The sequence below is a fragment of the Polistes dominula genome, unplaced genomic scaffold (assembly GCF_049000335.1).
Source record: "Polistes dominula isolate Pdom_NZ unplaced genomic scaffold, Pdom_raw_medaka contig_27, whole genome shotgun sequence".
In the NCBI taxonomy this organism is placed as follows: domain Eukaryota; kingdom Metazoa; phylum Arthropoda; class Insecta; order Hymenoptera; family Vespidae; genus Polistes; species Polistes dominula.
The window spans coordinates 3,569,301-3,588,103 of record NW_028300906.1 but is presented as its reverse complement, the minus strand read 5'-3'; the positions used below and the strand labels follow the sequence as shown (position 1 = coordinate 3,588,103).

The 18,803-nt window shown below is 35.7% G+C and overlaps 1 protein-coding gene and 2 long non-coding RNA genes across 4 annotated transcripts in view; all 3 read right to left on the bottom strand.

Moving 5' to 3' along the window:
* Positions 1-12,493, bottom strand: part of LOC149033410 (uncharacterized) — a 199,318-nt gene extending 186,825 nt beyond the window's left edge. For both annotated transcript variants that reach the window (XM_089179562.1, XM_089179563.1), the window contains exons 1-3: positions 12,341-12,493; positions 11,963-12,249; positions 11,679-11,862 (exon numbers count right to left, since the gene is read on the bottom strand). In XM_089179562.1, the coding sequence (XP_089035688.1) occupies positions 11,679-11,832 (154 nt within the window). In that variant the 5' untranslated portion in view covers positions 11,833-11,862; positions 11,963-12,249; positions 12,341-12,493. The remainder of the gene's footprint in view (positions 1-11,678; positions 11,863-11,962; positions 12,250-12,340) is intronic.
* A 77-nt stretch (positions 12,494-12,570) lies between these two features.
* On the bottom strand, positions 12,571-13,474 carry LOC149033409 (uncharacterized). Its single transcript, XR_016178977.1, has 3 exons — positions 13,217-13,474; positions 12,895-13,118; positions 12,571-12,800 (listed from the first exon to the last, which is right to left on the bottom strand). It is a non-coding gene; the product is annotated as an uncharacterized LOC149033409 (long non-coding RNA).
* Positions 13,475-13,599: 125 nt separating this feature from the next.
* LOC149033408 (uncharacterized) lies at positions 13,600-14,949 on the bottom strand. The gene is made up of 3 exons (XR_016178990.1): positions 14,694-14,949; positions 14,167-14,260; positions 13,600-14,029 (listed from the first exon to the last, which is right to left on the bottom strand). It is a non-coding gene; the product is annotated as an uncharacterized LOC149033408 (long non-coding RNA).
* Between the last annotated feature and the right edge of the window lie 3,854 nt (positions 14,950-18,803).

Sequence of the window (18,803 nt, the reverse complement as noted above, 5' to 3'; positions counted from 1 at the left end):
GGTTCCACGCTGGCGCAAATAATTTACGAGCTTCGTAACGTCGCAATAAGAATGTCGAGGGAAAAGGCGTATATGTAAAAGAGAAACGAAGAGAGAAACGAAAAGAGAAACGCAGATCGAGAAAAGCATCGACGACATCCCTGCGAGCTACGGCGGGACGAGGCAAGCTGCCACATGTTGCTCTCTTTTAACCGCTATCCTTAATATCGACAAACCAATGGGCCTTTCAAGTCGCGCGCAATACGCGTGCACACATAGCGAATTTAACGTTATCATACTACATACAAATAAATCAACAACTTTTCTATCCTAAAAATCAAAATCAATTTCATCATTTTGGCAACCTTAATATTGCAGATAATCGATAACTTTAATTACAAGCGAAACTTGGATATACCCCAGGTATGTGTTTAAATCGATCGAATGGTAGCAACGTTCATAATTAGCTTCATAACTCGGCTCACCGGAGTGGCATGCGCGCAGTGCGCGCCCAAACACGCGTAATAATATCGATCGACGCACGACTAAATCGTGAGTTTGGTATTCGCATTAATTTGAATTGCCACTTACTTATAACACGTTAATGTTAATTTACAAAGTAGCTGACAACGTACATCCCATATAATCTCTTTTCCCCTGAACAAGAGAGAGAACCGTCGTCCGTCGTCGAGTGCTAAAAGCATTGTTTCGAACCGCGGTTTTCAGCTCAATTTGCATTTTCCTGCTAATACATTACGTTTTATGGCCAAGCGGCACTTATTTTTGCGGTAAATCGCGTTAAATACGCAGACGCGTTTTGCCAACACAACTTTTGCCGCCGTTCTTTTTCGACTCTGCAAATCTTTCATTTAACTACAAATAAAAAGGAATGATTTTTCATTCATCGACGTATGACACCTGACACCTGAGAGTTATTCATTGAAACAATAAAAACTTTGACGGACTCTTTGATGACCAACTTTTTCATTTATTCCAATTTTTCACTGTATTATCGAATTTCACATTATTAACACCTTCGCAATTTGATGATTTATAGACCTGCACACTCTAGAGTTTTACTATTTAAATAAGTATCAAAAGATAAAAAAGTCAGGGTGAACACAAAGTAAAAAAATGTGAAAAGAAGAGGACGGATCAGAATGATCTCCAATTACTAAGGAATATAGTCGGGCCTTTCCTCGAACAATATATACACGTAGGAATCGTCGGAAGACGCGAAAATAAATTCCAGGAAATGAAAGCATTTCGTCTTCCAAACGCGAGACTCTCACGAAAAGCGTGCCGTTCGAGCATATTTTGTGGCACGCTTTCACAACGTTTGCGGAATCGCGTAACCGCCATTGTCGACCAACACAACAGATAGACTCGTGCTTTTAATTGTATCTTGGTGGGACAAAAAAATAGGGGAACGTAGAACGATACATATCTATCTATTAGAAAGAAGAGAAAGGGTAAGAGAATTCATGGCAAAGATTGTCATCGTTAGACAATTGTACAAATTTCCCAAGAGATTGTACGAAAGTGATATCATTTTTTTGTACAACTCTAATTTAGACCCATATTTCAATCCGATCAATCCCATCCATTTTGTTGGGAAAAAAGTCTTCGTATAGCAATCGAAAGGACAATCTACGAATGCTGAAAGAACGAAAGTCTATAATATTTTTTGGTCTTGATAGTTTGGTCGGTGACTCGGAGCAAAGACGCGCAGCAGCACAGATCTCGACTAATCGATCGTATGAAACGTCAGCCGATCCATCACGGTATACCGTAGGTTGTTACGCCATCTTGGAGCCAATATCCCTGGGTATAAATCACATGTCGGCCATTGCGGAGACAAAGACGAATATCAATTCGAACGTCAGATGTGCGATCCGGGATTATTCGATATTCGTCGAAAGGATCGTGTTCAACGAAGCGCAACGCGTTTCGCCTGTGATATGAGCCGACGTATTTCGCGCCGCGAGCTCACCCCTACCAACCAATCTCCAGTTTCTACTTCTTCAAAGACACCACACGCCGCGACATCCATGGATTTTAACGAACCACAATTTTGTCAACTTCTCCCAGACGGCAAACACGAAACGATGAAATTATCGTCCGAAAGTAGAAAGGTGGAGAGGTGGAGAGGACGGTGAACAAGTTTACGGGATAAAACTCGAGCGTGGGTAATGGGAAGAAAAAGGGATGAGTGGAAAAAATCAGCGGAACGAAAGTTCATCCTCCAACCCTTGGCAAAGACGTGTCGCCAGTTAGTCGACGTTGCAACACCGGCCGACTCCTGGTCGATAAAGACGATTTCTGGAGCGGAAAAGTATCTCTAGAAAGGGTGAAGGTGGTAGGGTTAAGGTGGTAGGGTGGCCGGTTCTCCCTTTGCTTCCCGAAGGCCTCTCACCAATTTCAGCTCCATTTTCTCAAGTTGCTGCTTCGCTTTTTGGTCGGGCCGCGACCCAAGGGCCATTATCGGCCAGTGTCAATATCTTGTTACTCGGCATATAGCGTCGCGACGGCAGCCGTCTCCTGTTTACTCTCTTGGCCTGTTCCACTCACAGCCTCCACCTCTTTACTAAACCCTTTCGAAGTCACCGACCAATTCCAACCTCATGCTTGGAAAATTTTCCAACGACTTTGTCACAGTACGATCTCTCCTCTATCACCACCGATTCCGTTCAAAAACTTTCTTTCAAATCTTTTTAACAAACATCAATTCAATACTCCCAATTTCTTCAAAATAATCATTCCAACGAAAAGAATCAAATGTAAAATGTACAAAAATAATTTCAATTGAAAAGACACATAGAAAATACTTTGGGTACGTCGATGACTCTACTTTACTCGGAGAACTTCATCTAGCTACATCAAAGCCAATGGTAACAAAAGAAAAGAGAAACCTATATCATGGACAAGACCTAATATCGATTTCGCAAAGGTTCCTTAGCAAACAGAGATCTCTCCCATTCCTTCCTACAACTACCGCCACTGTTACTTTGAATGAACGAAAGAGAGATGAGGATTTATAGAAGGAAAGAAAAAGATGGAACAATCATTTGTCCGCGTTCCTGTTCGTCCATGCGTACCCTCCCTTCCCTACTTCCATCCCTTTCCATTCTGCCTTAGGAAAAGACTCCAACGAGGAGAATAGATATTCTACCTAGCTAGCTAGAATTTGCGGAGATGGGAGTAGTAACCGTCGCGGAAGAAGCGTGTTGCGTGCTCTTTGTGATGCGTATTGGAGAGGCCCGATCGATGCAAGCGGAAATGTCTGCGGGATCTGTCACGCACAAAAATATTACGTCATATATCTGCTAGGGCAGACATGCTTCCCGGCTTGTTTACGACTTGCGGGATCGTTTCCAGAAGACTTTTGCGGCCAAATATATGTCTATGTGTTGTTATATAAACGCATGGGGCATACATATTTCTAGGTAGAAACCCAAACTAACTCAACGGGTGACTGAGAAGTACGAGAAGAACGATCCCCAAAGTCCGAACTGGCCGATTTATTTCCTTTCCGCAAATCTTGGACGGTCGTTTTCACTTTATTACAAGAAAGAAAAAGGGAAAGAAAAGGATTCGAGTATATCGTCGAACGATCGGTGGCATCGTGCTGCTACTTACTTGCTTGCTTGCTCTCTCTCTCTCTCTCTCTCCCTTACTCTCTTTTTCTTCTCTTCAAATATCGCTGGACAGCGAATATAAATTTTTACGATAGCGATCAGAAATGGGGTGGTGGTGGTCTCAGGACGACCATTTGATATGTCGCACAACCGCTTGAGTACGATGAAGATAAAGCAAGTGGTGCAATATGCACTTCAAGAGAATTCGATTCCACTTTCATTTTTTTGTTAGCACACTTTTGAAATTTACTACCCTACCTACTACTGTTACTACTACTGCTACTACTACTACTGCTACTACTACTACTATATCGACTTAGACTCAAGATAGAATATTTTTAATCGAACCGCGAGGACATGGCTCTCAAATGATTTATTACCACTTTCGAAAAGGTGAAGGAAATATAAATTCAAATGCGAGACAACGACGAAGTACCTTTTTAAATGGACGAGCTGTATATATTTCACGCAACGAACTAAATCTTCTCGTTCGCGAGTATGTATGTGTTTGTGTGTGTGTGTGTGTGTGTACGCGAAGGGGTGGCTGGCAGCAGAACATCGACGCTGGGAAATATCGAGAAGTTTATGATCTTACGAAAGGAAACACGAAGAAACGCCATCATCGTGGTCGGTGGTGCTGGCGGTAAGTTTAAAGACCGAGAAAAAGAAAAGAAGAGAAGGGGTGAAGGGGAGGTACCGGCACGAATTGACTCGACCACAGCTAAGGGTGACTTATGCCACCCTTACGGCCGAGAAAACCCTACTCGTTTATCGAAGCAGCCCGTCGGAACACGTCAGGAACGTTGACTCAACTCTTCCACCCCATAAACCACGGGATTGCAATTAAGCGAGAGACGATCGCAACCGGCTATCGGAGAGAAATCGATTGAACTACGGTAAATACACTGCCCGGCAAATTATCGCCTCGCTAAACGATCAACGTCTCTAACCTTCCATTGCAATTTATCATAGAGCTCGTTGTTACACTTCTAGAAGAACCATTGCTGTTCTTGTCATTTATTATTTGTTATAATTCTTTTGAAGATAAAGCTAGTGTTTGCAATATGCACTTGAAAAGAATTCGACTCTTCAATTTTGTTTACCCTGCTTTCAAACTTACCACATTTCTTATTATGTGTTTGCATTGCGTTTATCACGCATTTAAAAATTCCAATTCTTTTACCTTCATTCGATGCTTGAACGCGTCGAGGTGGATAAATAAGTACAATTGTTCGCTTAGAGTAAAGGTGTGTGTTATAATGAAAAAGGAAGTACCGGATTTTAATGAGCACGTACTAAAAGTAAATTTTCAAAGCACTTATGCCTTCGTGTACTCCCTCTCTCTCTCTCTCTCTCTCTCTCTCTCTCTCTCTCTCTCTCTCTCTCTCTCTTTGCTTCGTTCCGTTCACGATACTTTCATTAATTAGTATTCAGGCAATAACCGATATACTTGAACGGCCGGTGTTCCCATACACGTACGGACTTTGGTAATGTTAAATCGGTATAAGCATGAAAAATACTTTGCAATTAGCCAAGTCCTCTTCTCATACTTTGCGAAAATACTCTCTTCTTCCTCTACCACATTACTAATTCACATGAACATTTTCGTTAATAATATCTGCTATATCCTACGATTAGGGTACATTATTATCGTATATCATCAGTTATATTATCCGAAAAATGTGCATTAGTTAGAAAAAGAAAAAGAAAGAAAAGCCTACCTAAAAGGAGACTAGGATAAATTGATAGGATTAAATTAAAGCGATATTCGTGAAGAAGCCTCTCACTCGGCCTCGTTTGCATCAATTACTGACCTCGAACTTTCTTCGCAGTCGAATTAGTCGCCAGGGAAAGCGTCGAATGCGAGATAAAAGGAATGAAAGGGAAAGAGAAAGAGAGGGACCTATTAAAATAAAGGAGAAAAACAAGTTTTGAGATAGTTGCGTTACGAGCGACGGGGGACGCATAACGATCCGCGTGCTAGACAACCTATCCCAACTCACACCCGCTAGTTTTCTACTGAGTTATACCACCGACCACCGGCCACCGGCCTCCAGAAGTTATGCTTCCTGCTTATCTTTCGAGTTCCTCACTTGTCCTGCGTACGACATTTTCGAACTTTTTCGGAAGAACATTGACAAACGGGATTCCAAAATTCAACAATTTTTCCCCCATATTCCTGCTTTATTAGGCTAACATGCATCGTACGAAATTGAATTGAATTGAATTGAAACAAATGCAATAATGTTTATCACGTTCATGATTTACAGCTACACTTAACCAGAGACAACATGTTAATTTTAAATTGTTTTAGTAACAATATAAAAGTTACTCGCTCATTCCGAAAAGCTCGCTCGTCAATCTCACAAGACGACTCGTGTCCAAATCTCGTTTTTTATCGTACACCTACATACGTTTATAACGCTATCGTCTTTTTTACGTTTGCCGATTATTTTTTCACAGTCTAGCCGTCAAAACTACACCGCATTCTTCTCGTTCTCTATTGCACTCACGCAATAGCATCCACTTTCTTTTTTATTATCACGGTGGTTACCTTTTAAAATTACTCGCAAAAAGGTTACTACCTACATTTTAATATTTCTTACAACCTTCTCTTCTGTTTTGTTTCTTTCTATTTGTTCATATTTCCGTTGTTTTATCGATTTGTGTTTAACCAACTTGGTAATTTAAGAATTCACTTTCTTTTCCCCTGTCCCTGCCCCTCACCATGGAGGACAAGTAGTATTCGTATTAATAAAACACCGAGTAATAAAATATTTAACACGCGATCGTGTTTGGTAGTCGGAGTAGAGGAAGAAAGAGGTGACGGGGAAAAGGATTGGGGTTTAGAAAATTATAAGTGCTCTCATGTTCGACGCGCCGATAAACGTGTCGCGAAGATTTAATCTCTTACGGTTAACTCGTTTAAAGCGTGACTACGCTTATCTCTGTGCAAGCGGGGCCACTGTTTCTAAGTATATTTTACACCGAGAAGGCAATTTGTTCGTGATCGTCCGTATAAGATCGTACAATGCGATCGGTAAAGATTACTCACACAATTCGGTTTGAACGTAAGCAAAAAACTACGTCAACACACACCCCTATGTACACGCGTCGGCTCTCCCACGAAATTTGTGCAGTATTGCTTGCTAAAACCTCCCCCTACTCTTACTTTCCAGTCGGATATAATAGCACGCTAATTTATTATCATCCAAGTCGATGGTACCGACAGAGAGAAAGAGAGAGAGGAGGGGGAGGGAACAGATTTTCAACGATTCAACACGATTTTCGTTCGTTATGATATTTTATTGAAAAATATGATAATAAAAGAAATAAGAGGACGGGGGTGTACACCATAACGAATAGTAGTTGGGGTTGCATAATTTCTCACGCGACAGTCGCGGGAAAGGTAATTGGTACACCTCCCATACTTCGTACCGAACAACGTAAAAACCAAATTATCGATGAACGACAAAGTGGGAGGAGGTAGGGGTAGGGTCTGGAGGGGAGACAAGACGAATTCAATAAATTGCAACAATAAACGAAATTTATACGCAATAAAATAAATACAAATATAGGGGCGATGGGTAAAAATAGGCGGCAGCTGTGAATTCCAACGACAGGGTGTATGCGAAAGTATATGTGTGTGTGTGTGTGTGTGTGTGGGTGTGTGTACAGTCAACACTGATTGGACGTGACTATCGGACCGTTTCCAGATGCGTCAGGGTTATGCCCCGATCATTTTTTTTCCCGTTTTATATTTATTTTTTATCCATTTTCTTTTTTTCTCTTTTCATTTTATATTTTCTCGATAATTTACAATCGATACGATGACGATGAAAATTGCAATTTATGCGAACAGAATTGATGATTAATACGAACAACACTAGCCAGTGGGTTCTATCCGAATTACGTGTTTCATTAAACCCACGGACATTATTTTGCTCTCTCGAATAAGACCGTGTGGGTTTATTTTTGAATTATTAGTAAACAAAAAAATACAGGACTTATTGGCAAACCTAATAGTAAAGAAAAAAGAAATAAACAATTAATTACTTATGAAAAAGAAAAACCAAAATGGACAGATAAATGGTTAGATAAAAAGAAATTTGTGTCAGGGAAGAATAGGCGTCGAACAGAAACGATATGTTTCTTTTTAACAGTAGGGAGACTTGGCTTGAAAGCATTCTATAGGTGACAACAGAACGAAAAGCTTACCGGGACACGACTGGCATCATAAAAGAGAGGGGTAAGAGATGGATATAGATAGTGGCCGAAATAGAAGAAAAGAGAGGTAGTACATGTTGCGGGAAAGGGCAGAGAGGAGAGGAAAAAAGTGAAATGAGAGGGCGAATTCCAGGCTCAGAGAGCGCTCGGAGGGCGCTCGGAGGGCGCTCGTCGTCGCTGACCGTAGCCATGCGGATATTGTTGGACATTCCTCGGTCCGTGCGAATGCGGTCATCTGAATGCCGGGCGCGTAAACCACGCCGAATGGCCCCGCGAGTCTGGTTCGTGGGGTGCCGAGGGTGGAGATGGAACTGCTGGAGAAATGGAGAAATGGTGGCGGTGGTGGTGGTGGTGGTGGTAGTGGGGGATGGAGGAAAGCAGAGAGTAAAGAGAGGGACTCTGGGCATTGCTGGCGGCAATGAAAAAGAGAGAGAGAGGATTGGGTTCTACAACCCCCGCCGCAGCTATGCCGCCAAATCGCGTTCGCGCTATTTTAATTAATCGACGCCGTCGGGGCCACCACCGCCTCCTACTCGTGCGAGTAGAATGGTAGAACCTGGGGGATTGAGGACCACTGGCCACGGGAAAGAGTAGTTCACCATCCACTAAACCGCCGTTACCTCGTCTCTCTCTCTCTCTCTCTCTCTCTCTCTCTCTCTCTCTCTCTCTCTCTCTATCTCGCTCGATGACCCAACACTGTAAGTGAGTCCACGAGGTCGTTAGACCGATTTCATTTATACGATTACAGGACAAGATTCTTCAATTCGTCGATAAATAATGTTGATTCTAGCTCATAAAATCATGTATGCAACCTTTACCTTACACCATACATTAAATTTCATTTTTTAATATAATTATTAACGAATTAGAATAATTTTACCTTCTTTATAATGTGAAATTATTTATTAAATTCGTTAATAATAATAATCATCATCGTAATGTTAGTTTTGATTATCGTAAAACCGAAATTAAAGACGTAAAATGTTATAGGATTCGATCGAATGAGGGTGAATGGAGATGTATAGAAATGTGTTTTATATAGAATCAGTAGCTCAATGGTGGTGATAGTAGTGGTGGGTGGTGTTGGTGGTAGTGGGAATAGCTAGGCTATTCGGTTTGAGTAACTGTATCGTACGATTGAAATTGAAGCTATCGTTCGCGCTATCTTGTTAAGGGCGTAGTTGAAAGAGCCGGGAAAACGAGTAGCACAACGTAGAAAATGCGCGTGTGCGTTTACGTTGGCGTTTGCGTTTGCGTTTTTGTGTGCGTATTTAAACAAAAACGTAGAACGATTTTCGATTTTCTGAACGAACAGAGATAGGGGTGTACGTTTCTGTAAATATAGTTGCAAATCCCTCTGAATTGTGAACGAAAAGAGTTATCTGTTGAATATTTAATAATAAGAATTCATGTTTTTTTTTTTTCAACAGGATTTTCATTTGATAAAGTTTACTAAATGGACAGATTTTTTAAATATAAAATATTCCAAAATTATTTAACAAAATAATAATATCTTGAAATGTACCATTTATTTATCCAGTTTCATTAATTAAGTAGAAAACCATTGTAAAAATATACTAACATCGAACATATGTACGTTATGAGGTATCCGGTTTTTAGGAAAAATCGTTGTCTCCACTTTCAGAGCTTTTAATGTAGCTTTTGTTCGGTGAATAACTCGTGGTCGATATGAAGGACACTTAAAAGAAAAAAAATATATATCTAATAGCGCTCAGAGCTTTCTAGCAGCAAAGCGAGGTATGGTCGGTCGATGGGTCGGTCGGTGGGTCGGTCGGTGGATCGGTCGGTGGGTCGGTCGATGGGTATAGCAATTTTGGCTCATAATATTCGCGTTTCAATCCGGCAAAGAGCGAAGAGTAGGATATCGACACACGTGTATAACGATATAACACACAAAGAGGAAAGCAATTGTACACCGAACGAATCACTGATTTATAATCCTGGATAGCCCTTGTGCCGGATTGTGCATGCGATCGGGAGTAAATGCGCAATCGTGCGACAATCGATTCGTTAGTCGTGCCGTTAATGAACACCAACTGACGTCGCTCGTATTTTATTTAATAGGCGAAATAGCAGTGGCTGCAAGCATTCGAATTGTGTTTTGTAACAAACAATGCCTACCGAGGCCGATGCTTTCTCCCTCGTCGTACATTTTCTCTCTTTCTCACACACGTACACATACTATTATATAATACAGTAAAGGCAGGAGCAAGCACGACGAAACTGCAACGCTGATGTAGGGTCGGATTATTGCACCCTACGTGTGTATGGCACGTAGCGGCCACGGTATAATATAAAACATGCCCGTCTGTAATTAATTAAGTAGCTAATGAGAGCCATGCCGGCAGTCGTTTAATGAGCGCCCGCACTGATAATTGGAAACTTTGCTACTCTTCGCTACCGAGAAAAATGGCCGAGGCCGTTAGTTAGCGAGAACCCTTTTCCTCTTCACTTTTCTTTCTCTATCTCTATCCATCTGTCCTTATAATTCACTCTTTCCTTTTTTTCCCTGCACGCGATGGATAACAAGTAAATTGTGTAGAGAAATCAACATTTTTCGCATAGCCAACATTACCAAAATAAAACAACAATAATATGAACAAAATCTCCTCGTAATACTAACCGTAGTTTTCAATTTCACGGAATATCATCCGATCGTCATTGTTATATGCTGCTGCATCGGATAACGCGTAAAAGTCTTTCAATGAATCGCGCAAAAGATCGTCGAGAGCGTAAGAGAGCATAAGAGAGGCGTGGCTGAAGCGGTATCGAGGATAATCTTTCGAAATCCAGTACTTGTAATACTCGGTTGGAAGAGAAAAAAAAGAAGAAAAAACCAGGGAGGGGAATGCAAGGTAAAAGAGAGAACTACTTGGAGCTTCTATCAGCAACTCGATGACTCGTTCGATTTGCTTTCGATGCTTGCGCTTTCACGCGTAGGCGTATGTGTACATGTTCGCGGTGATGGAGGATAGGTACTGGTAGAGGTGGTGATGGTGGTGATGGCGGTGATGGTGGTAGTGGTGGTCTTCTGTATATAACGTACATTCACGTAGACGTTAATCGCATAGATACGGGGTTTACCCTTTATTGCATTCTGTTCGGTTCTATTTGGTGTTTATAGCTGCCAGTATTAACGCTTTTAGACAGAGAAGAGGGAATGATAGAGGTGGGTGCTTCCAAAAAGGGTTGAGAGAAAACTTTATTGCATTTCATTAGATTCTCAATATTTAAATGTTAAAGAGAAAAGTAATTTATTCTAATAGAAATAAATGTCTGTATAACTAAAGAATAATTATCGAATATCTTACTAGCGAGGATAGTACCGCATGCGGACGAGATAATAGGGGGCTCACTAGTGCAGTTTTAAAAGAAATAGATCGACTATAGACCAGATCTTTACTATTCGGTAGATCTATTAATTTATCTCAAAATTAATCTCGATTAGATAAACTATGTACGAAGCAATACATGTAAGACATTTATTACATGCTTTTCTAAACGAAAACAAGTAAATTAATGCACGATTTCATCACTACTGACCACGAACAAAACACGTAATAAAAAAGAGAGTGCATTTATTAATTGCATTATAAATAAATGAATTTAACCGATGAGACAAGAAAACCTATCCTGAACTAATAATAAAACATACAATACAATATACAATTTTCATGAGTAGCTCCTAAAAAGGAATTACTCATGTGCTCGTCAATAGTTTATTTAAATAATTACAACCAGTAACTCGAGCCGATTAGGACCTTTCATCCTCGACATGATTGAGCACTGGACGGACTTTAAATAAAAACTCACGGTTTAAGAAGTTCTGCAATGGTTCCAAAACGCTCCTACTTAGTAGCAAGTATTGTAGTCTGACGATGAAAGACGATACTCGATTTGCCATCGAAGATCCACCAAAAATCCATCGAAGATCCATCAAAGATTCATCGAAAAATTCATCCAACATCTTTGAAAGGAAAAGAATCCATGATTATATCTATAAAATAAAATAGAACAAAATGATAAGTTATCTGGAATATTAACCAAAATCATATAAAATAAAATCAAATAAAATGTAAATAAAAATGAATACTTACAATGCATTCCAATGAGATGCAGCTCTATTGCACCATGGTGATGCACCTCGCGTGAATCTAAAAACGCGGTATAAACGAAAATAAGAAACTATAGATGAGTTTCTTATCGCGAAACCGATATAATTATTATACGACGAACAACACTGACTCTAATTCGCGTTTGATTTTAACTTATTACTCGCCCGATCACTGATTCTACAACTAATTCAAAGACTGCATTGCACGCAGTTTGATAATACCACCATAAACACTGCACATATTGCTTTGCGCACTATTGCAATCTGAAACTGAAATAACAAACAATACTATTAATATCATTACTATTACAGAAAATCATTAAAATTTTTGAGGAATTATTTAATACAAAAATATACTCACTTTAAATCTTTATTGATGAATGCACAATGGGTCTCCTATCCTTAGGATGACGATGACAATGCACAAATAATGACTATAAAACTGCATTACATGCAATTAATTCAATTAACACTAGATTTATGGACTGAACAAATGTGATTCATTTTAAACTTTTTTGTTACATATATATATATATATATATATATATATATATATATATATATATAATAGAAATAATTTAATTAATTGTAATTTAATAAAATTTAAATTTAATTAATTTCAAAGTAGAATATTTTTTAAAAATATATATTAATTTTTAATGCTGTAATGAAATATGCATAAATATTAATTCCTCTCCTCTACCCACTTTTTCATTTAAACAATATTTGTAAATTTTTAAAAAATAGTAAACAAATCTAGTGTTAAACGAATTTTTAAATGAATTTAATTAATGAAATGTAAATACCATTCCAACGATAATCTGAAACACAAAGAAAAACAAGATTATATAAATCGTTGTTATATAAAAATTACTATAATTATTGAGAAAATGTTTAATATAAAAATTGACTTACGTTTATTCTTCATTGATGAATGCACGATGGGTATCCTACCCTTAGGATGACGATGAGCACATGTTTAAACTGAATAAAAGAAACTTGCGAGTTTCTTAACCGAGCAAACGAAACTTTAACATGCGACGATCAACACTGAATCTACTTGTCGACTTTTTTATATTTTATTTTAACACGATACAACACACGTGTATTTCATTGCCTACACGCACGATTGCAATGATCTGAAACAGAAAAAGATAAAGAACAATTAATGTCGTCGTCTTAATAAAAAAAACCATTGAAATTATCATAGAAATGTATGACAGGAAAATATACTAACTTTTAGTCTTCGTTGATGAATGCAGGATGGGTATCCTACCCTTAGGATGACGATGTATAAAATAAAATTAAATAAAAAGTCTAAAAAGCTGGAACATACTAAAGATTATATTACAATATTTCCTATAAATCATTTCTGAAGGCAGGGCACACATTAAAACCATTGAATATTTTTGATAAAATATTCAATGGTAAATAGAAAGAAATAATTTAATAATCTATGAGAATTGACATAATTAAAAGTTGAAGTTATTACATATTGGTGAAATTTATCAAAGTATGCAACTATTTGCTTGCTAAATTACATATCAAATATGTAATGTTAGTAATGTAATGTTAGTAAAAATATTCATTAAAGATCTTTAAAGTTGTCTAAATAAAACAGTAATTGTATCAGCAATCTTAATAAAGAGTAATCTAAAAAATAAACCAGTTTTTATATCATTCTATGCAATGAAAAACTTTTTAAACTATTAAAATCAAAATGATAAGGTTAGAAATAAAATTATTAAATAATTTAGTACCTAGTTACTGTTGACAGTCTTTACTTGTCGAAAGACGGAAGGGGAAAGAGATACGAAATTATGTCTATCCTTGAAAGTGTCGAACTTTCGTTGCTCGGTACTCGGTGTTCGGGAGTACTCGGGTTCTCGATGCTCAGTGCTCGGTGCTCGGTGTTCGGGGGTACTCGGGTACTCGGTACTCGGTACTCGGTATTCGGGGGTACTCGGGTTCTCGATGATTAGTGCTCGGTGCTCGGCTGTTTTTCTTTTGTTTTCAACTGTTTCTTTTTTATTTTCATCTCGAGAATTTCCTAGAAATATATGAACACATTTGACTACCTGGAAGTCGAATGTTTGTATTCTTTTTCTTTCTTTTTCGTTTTCTCTTTCTATCTTACACTTTTTCTATAACACTTCTTTTTGCTTTAAAATAAAGAGATAGACTTACCTAGATAATTTAGTCATTACCCTGATGAAAAAGGAAGCACGATTCTTAGATTGAATATATGTATTCGTATTGGATTCTCCCAATGCTCGGAAAACTAAAATAAGTAAGTAATAAAATTACATTAGTATAATATAAAGAAAATTTAATATGTGAGTGTACGTATATGAGTTATCTATACTTATGTATATATGCCTATATGTATGTATATGTGACAGAAATCAAATTTAATTCGATATACGATTTTTGAAGACATAATTATGAAAAATAATTAATTAGAGCATTATTAGAGATGATAACAAGTATTATTACTATAAAAAAAAAAGATAAAAACTAGAAAAAATAATATAAATTGACCGTGGTGAGATTTGGAGGAAAGCTGAAAAATGTCAACGATTATATTTTCAAGGATATCTTTCAAAATTTGTATTTTTTAGTTTTGAAAACACTCACGTATAAAAATCTTGCTTTCAGTTATCGTTTAATATATAATTTGAAGGTGTAAACGTTAGAAAATATCTTTTAATTACCTGATATTAACGGGACGACCAAATCTGCTGCAACTACTACAGATGACAGATTCAAAATGGTGGTCACTTCTCCTTCGCGGTAGGTTGGTAAAAGATCGCTGTCGTTTCATTGGCTAATTAGCTGATTTATTGGCTAATTAGAATAAAAAAAATGTTAAAATCCGAACGTTATAATATTGAATTTTCTTTATTAGAATTATTATTACCGTTGCACACATTTTCAACATAAAAAAAGCATATAAACAACTTTCTAATTAATGTTTTGTTATAGAGAACCACGGCTCAGTCTTTAAGTGAATTTCAAAGAGGATGGTACTCCGATAATATATTTCGTACTTTTAAACAATAATCGACACTTCTATCGATTAATTAATAATTATTTTAATATTCTTATACACTCTACTTATATTACTGCACAATTTAACACTCGAAGTCATCACTGTGCATGAACAATAAAATAATTACATTAGAATGAAAAGAACGTTAAAATTTAAACTTTATAATATTGAATTTTCTTTATTAGAATTATTATTACCGTTGCATACATGTTTAACAAAAAAAAAACATATAAACAACTTTCTAATTAATGTTTTGTTATAAAGAACAACGGCTCAGTCTTTAAGTGAATTTCGAAGACGAAGGTACTCCATAAATATATTTCGTACTTTTAAACAATAATTGATACTTCTATCGATTAATTAATAATTATTTTAATATTCTTATACACTCTACTTATATTACTGCACAATTTAACACTCGAAGTCATCACTGTGCATGAACAATAAAATAATTACATTAGAATGAAAAGAACGTTAAAATTTAAACTTTATAATATTGAATTTTCTTTATTAGAATTATTATTACCGTTGCATACATGTTTAACAAAAAAAAAAACATATAAACAACTTTCTAATTAATGTTTTGTTATAAAGAACAACGGCTCAGTCTTTAAGTGAATTTCGAAGACGAAGGTACTCCATAAATATATTTCGTACTTTTAAACAATAATTGATACTTCTATCGATTAATTAACAATTATTTTAATATTTTTATACACTCTATCTATATTACAAATAATTTTTAGCCTCGGAGTGATGACTGCGCATGAAAAATAAAATAATCACATTACATCAAAAAGAATGTTAAAATCTGAACGTTATAATATTGAATTTTCATTATTAGAATTATTATTACTGTTGCACACATGCTTGATATAAAACAAAGTCATATAAACAACTTTCTAATCAAAGTTTTGTTACAAAGAACAATGGGTCAGTCTTTAAGTGAATTTCGAAAAGGAAGATACTCCATAAATATATTTCGTACTTTTAAACAATAATCGACACTTCTATCGATTATTTAATAATTATTTAATTATTCTAATACTCTTTACTTATGTTACAGGATATTTTTGTCCCGGAAGTCATCACTGCGCATGAATAATAAAATAATAAAATTAAAATAAAAAGAACGTTAAAATCCGAACGTATTGAATTTTCTTTATTAGAATTATTATGAACGTTGCACACATGTTCAACAAAAAAAGGCATATAAACAATTTTCTAATTAATGTTTTGTTATAGAGAACAACGGCTCAGTCTATAAGTGAATTTCGAAGAAGAAAGTACTCCGAAAATATATTTCGTACTTTTAAACAATAATCGATACTACTATCGATTAATTAACAATTATTTTAATATTCTAATACACTCTACTTACATGACAAATAATTTAACACTTGGAATTTCATTACTGCGCATGAGCAATAAATTAATTATATTAGAATAAATATAATAATAAAATCTGTACGTTATAATATTGAATTTTCTTTATTAGAATTATAATTACTGTTGCACATGCTCGAAATAAAACAAAAACATAAACAACTTTCTAATTCATGTTTTGTTATAGAGAACAACGGCTCAGTCTATAAGTGAATTTCGAAGAAGAAAGTACTCCGAAATTATATTTCGTACTTTTAAACAATAATTGATACTTCTATCGATTAATTAACAATTATTTTAATATTCTAATACACCCTTCTTATATTATAGCATAATTTAATTCTCGAAGTCATCACTGCTCATGAACAATAAATTAATTATATTAGAATAAATAAAATAATAAAATCTGTACGTTATAATATTGAATTTTCTTTATTAGATTTATAAGTACCGTTGCACACATGATCAACATATATGAAGTCATATAAACAACTTTCTAATCAATGTTTTGTTTTAGAGAACAGCTCAGTCTATAGGTGAATTTCGAAGAAGAAAGTACTCCGAAATTATATTCCGTACTTTTAAACAATAATCGATACTTCTATCGATTAATTAATAATTATTTTATTATTCTAATACACCCGTCTTATATTACAGCATAATTTAATACTCGAAGTCATCACTGCTCATGAACAATAAATTAATTACATTAGAATAAAAAGATTGGTAAAATTGGAACGTTATAATATTGAATTTTCTTTATTAGAATTATAATTACCGTTGCAGAAATAATCAACATAAGAAAAATCATAAACAACTTTCTAATCAAAGTTTTGTTTTAGAGAACATTGGGTCAGTCTATAAGTAAATTTCGAAGAGGAAGGTACTCCGAGAATATATTTCGTACTTTCAAACAATAATCGATACTTCTATCGATTAATTAACAATTATTTTAATATTCTAATACACCCTTCTTATATTACAGCATAGTTTAATACTCGAAGTCATCACTGCTCATGAACAATAAAATACTTACTTTAGAATAAATAAAATAATAAAATCTGTACGTTATAATATTGAATTTTCTTTATTAGAATTATAATTACTGTTGCACATGCTCGAAATAAAACAAAAAGAAATATAAACAGCTTTCTAATTCATGTTTTGTTATAGAGAACAACGGCTCAGTCTGTAAGTGAATTTCGAAGAGGAAGGTACTCCGAAAATATATTTCGTACTTTTAAACAATAATCGATACTTCTATCGATTAATTAACAATTATTTTAATATTCTAATACACTTTAATTATTTTGCAGATTATTTCAACGCATATACATTGGTTTAAACGTTACATACACATTAACGTTCTTTGAATAGAAAATAATTTTAATATGAATTTATATTTTCAGTTTATCAGATGACTGTCTTTAACTTGATTGCGTTCCTGGATCGGAAAGTAACACAAAGCGTTCTAATTACTTACATCGCAAATAAAATTGTATTAATATTCATTAAAATTTCTGTTTCAGAAGCGGTTTAATGGGTAGCGGGTAAATTTTTTGTTCATAAAGGGTGGTACCATTTACGAATAAAGAATTTACTTCAGGCATGCGACCCTGCCCACGCGAGCCATGATTCTATCTTACTCCCAAAGATAGAATCATGTTCATTTAGCTTTTAAGCTGGAGCTACCGTCTTTTTTATTTTTATTTTTTTATTTTTTGGCTTTTTGATATGCATAGATAGATATGCATTTAGCATGGGAAACTGAAGCTTCATTCGTATGGGAAGGCATCTTCCGCTAATTGTTAGACGGACCCAAGGATTCCTTTCCGTAAGTTCGCTGTTAGTATTGGTGTTGGACTGTACCTTGGAGTGTAGGTTTCTCCTAAATTTAGAGTCAGTGGACTAGTCCAATCGGGGGGAAACCACTTAAAAAAAAAATCGTGAAAAGTTCCGCTTTAAAAGTTATACCCATCCCCCCTTTTTCCTATCCCTTTTATTTTTAAACTCTTTTTTATCCCTTTGTTTTCTGTTGCAGATTGGATTATGGTAAGGAAACGACCACCGGTGGACCAAAGGAGGACCATAAAGGAACAAGAAGTGGACTTGGTAATGTAGGATAGTATGAAATAATTATTTGTATAAATAAAATGAAAATTTGTATCTTTATATAATTCTCTTTATAGCATTGCACAAGTGTGATCATTATTTTTAATGTATTTTCTTTATTTATAGGTTCCATGAAACGACTTATAATTGTATACTATTTTTAATTTTTATACTTTATTTTAGGTAGATTAAAAATTATGTATATGAATGTATATAGATTGTATTTTTATAAGTTGTAGTTATTCTAGGGTGTGTTAGCTTTAAGTATCATCGA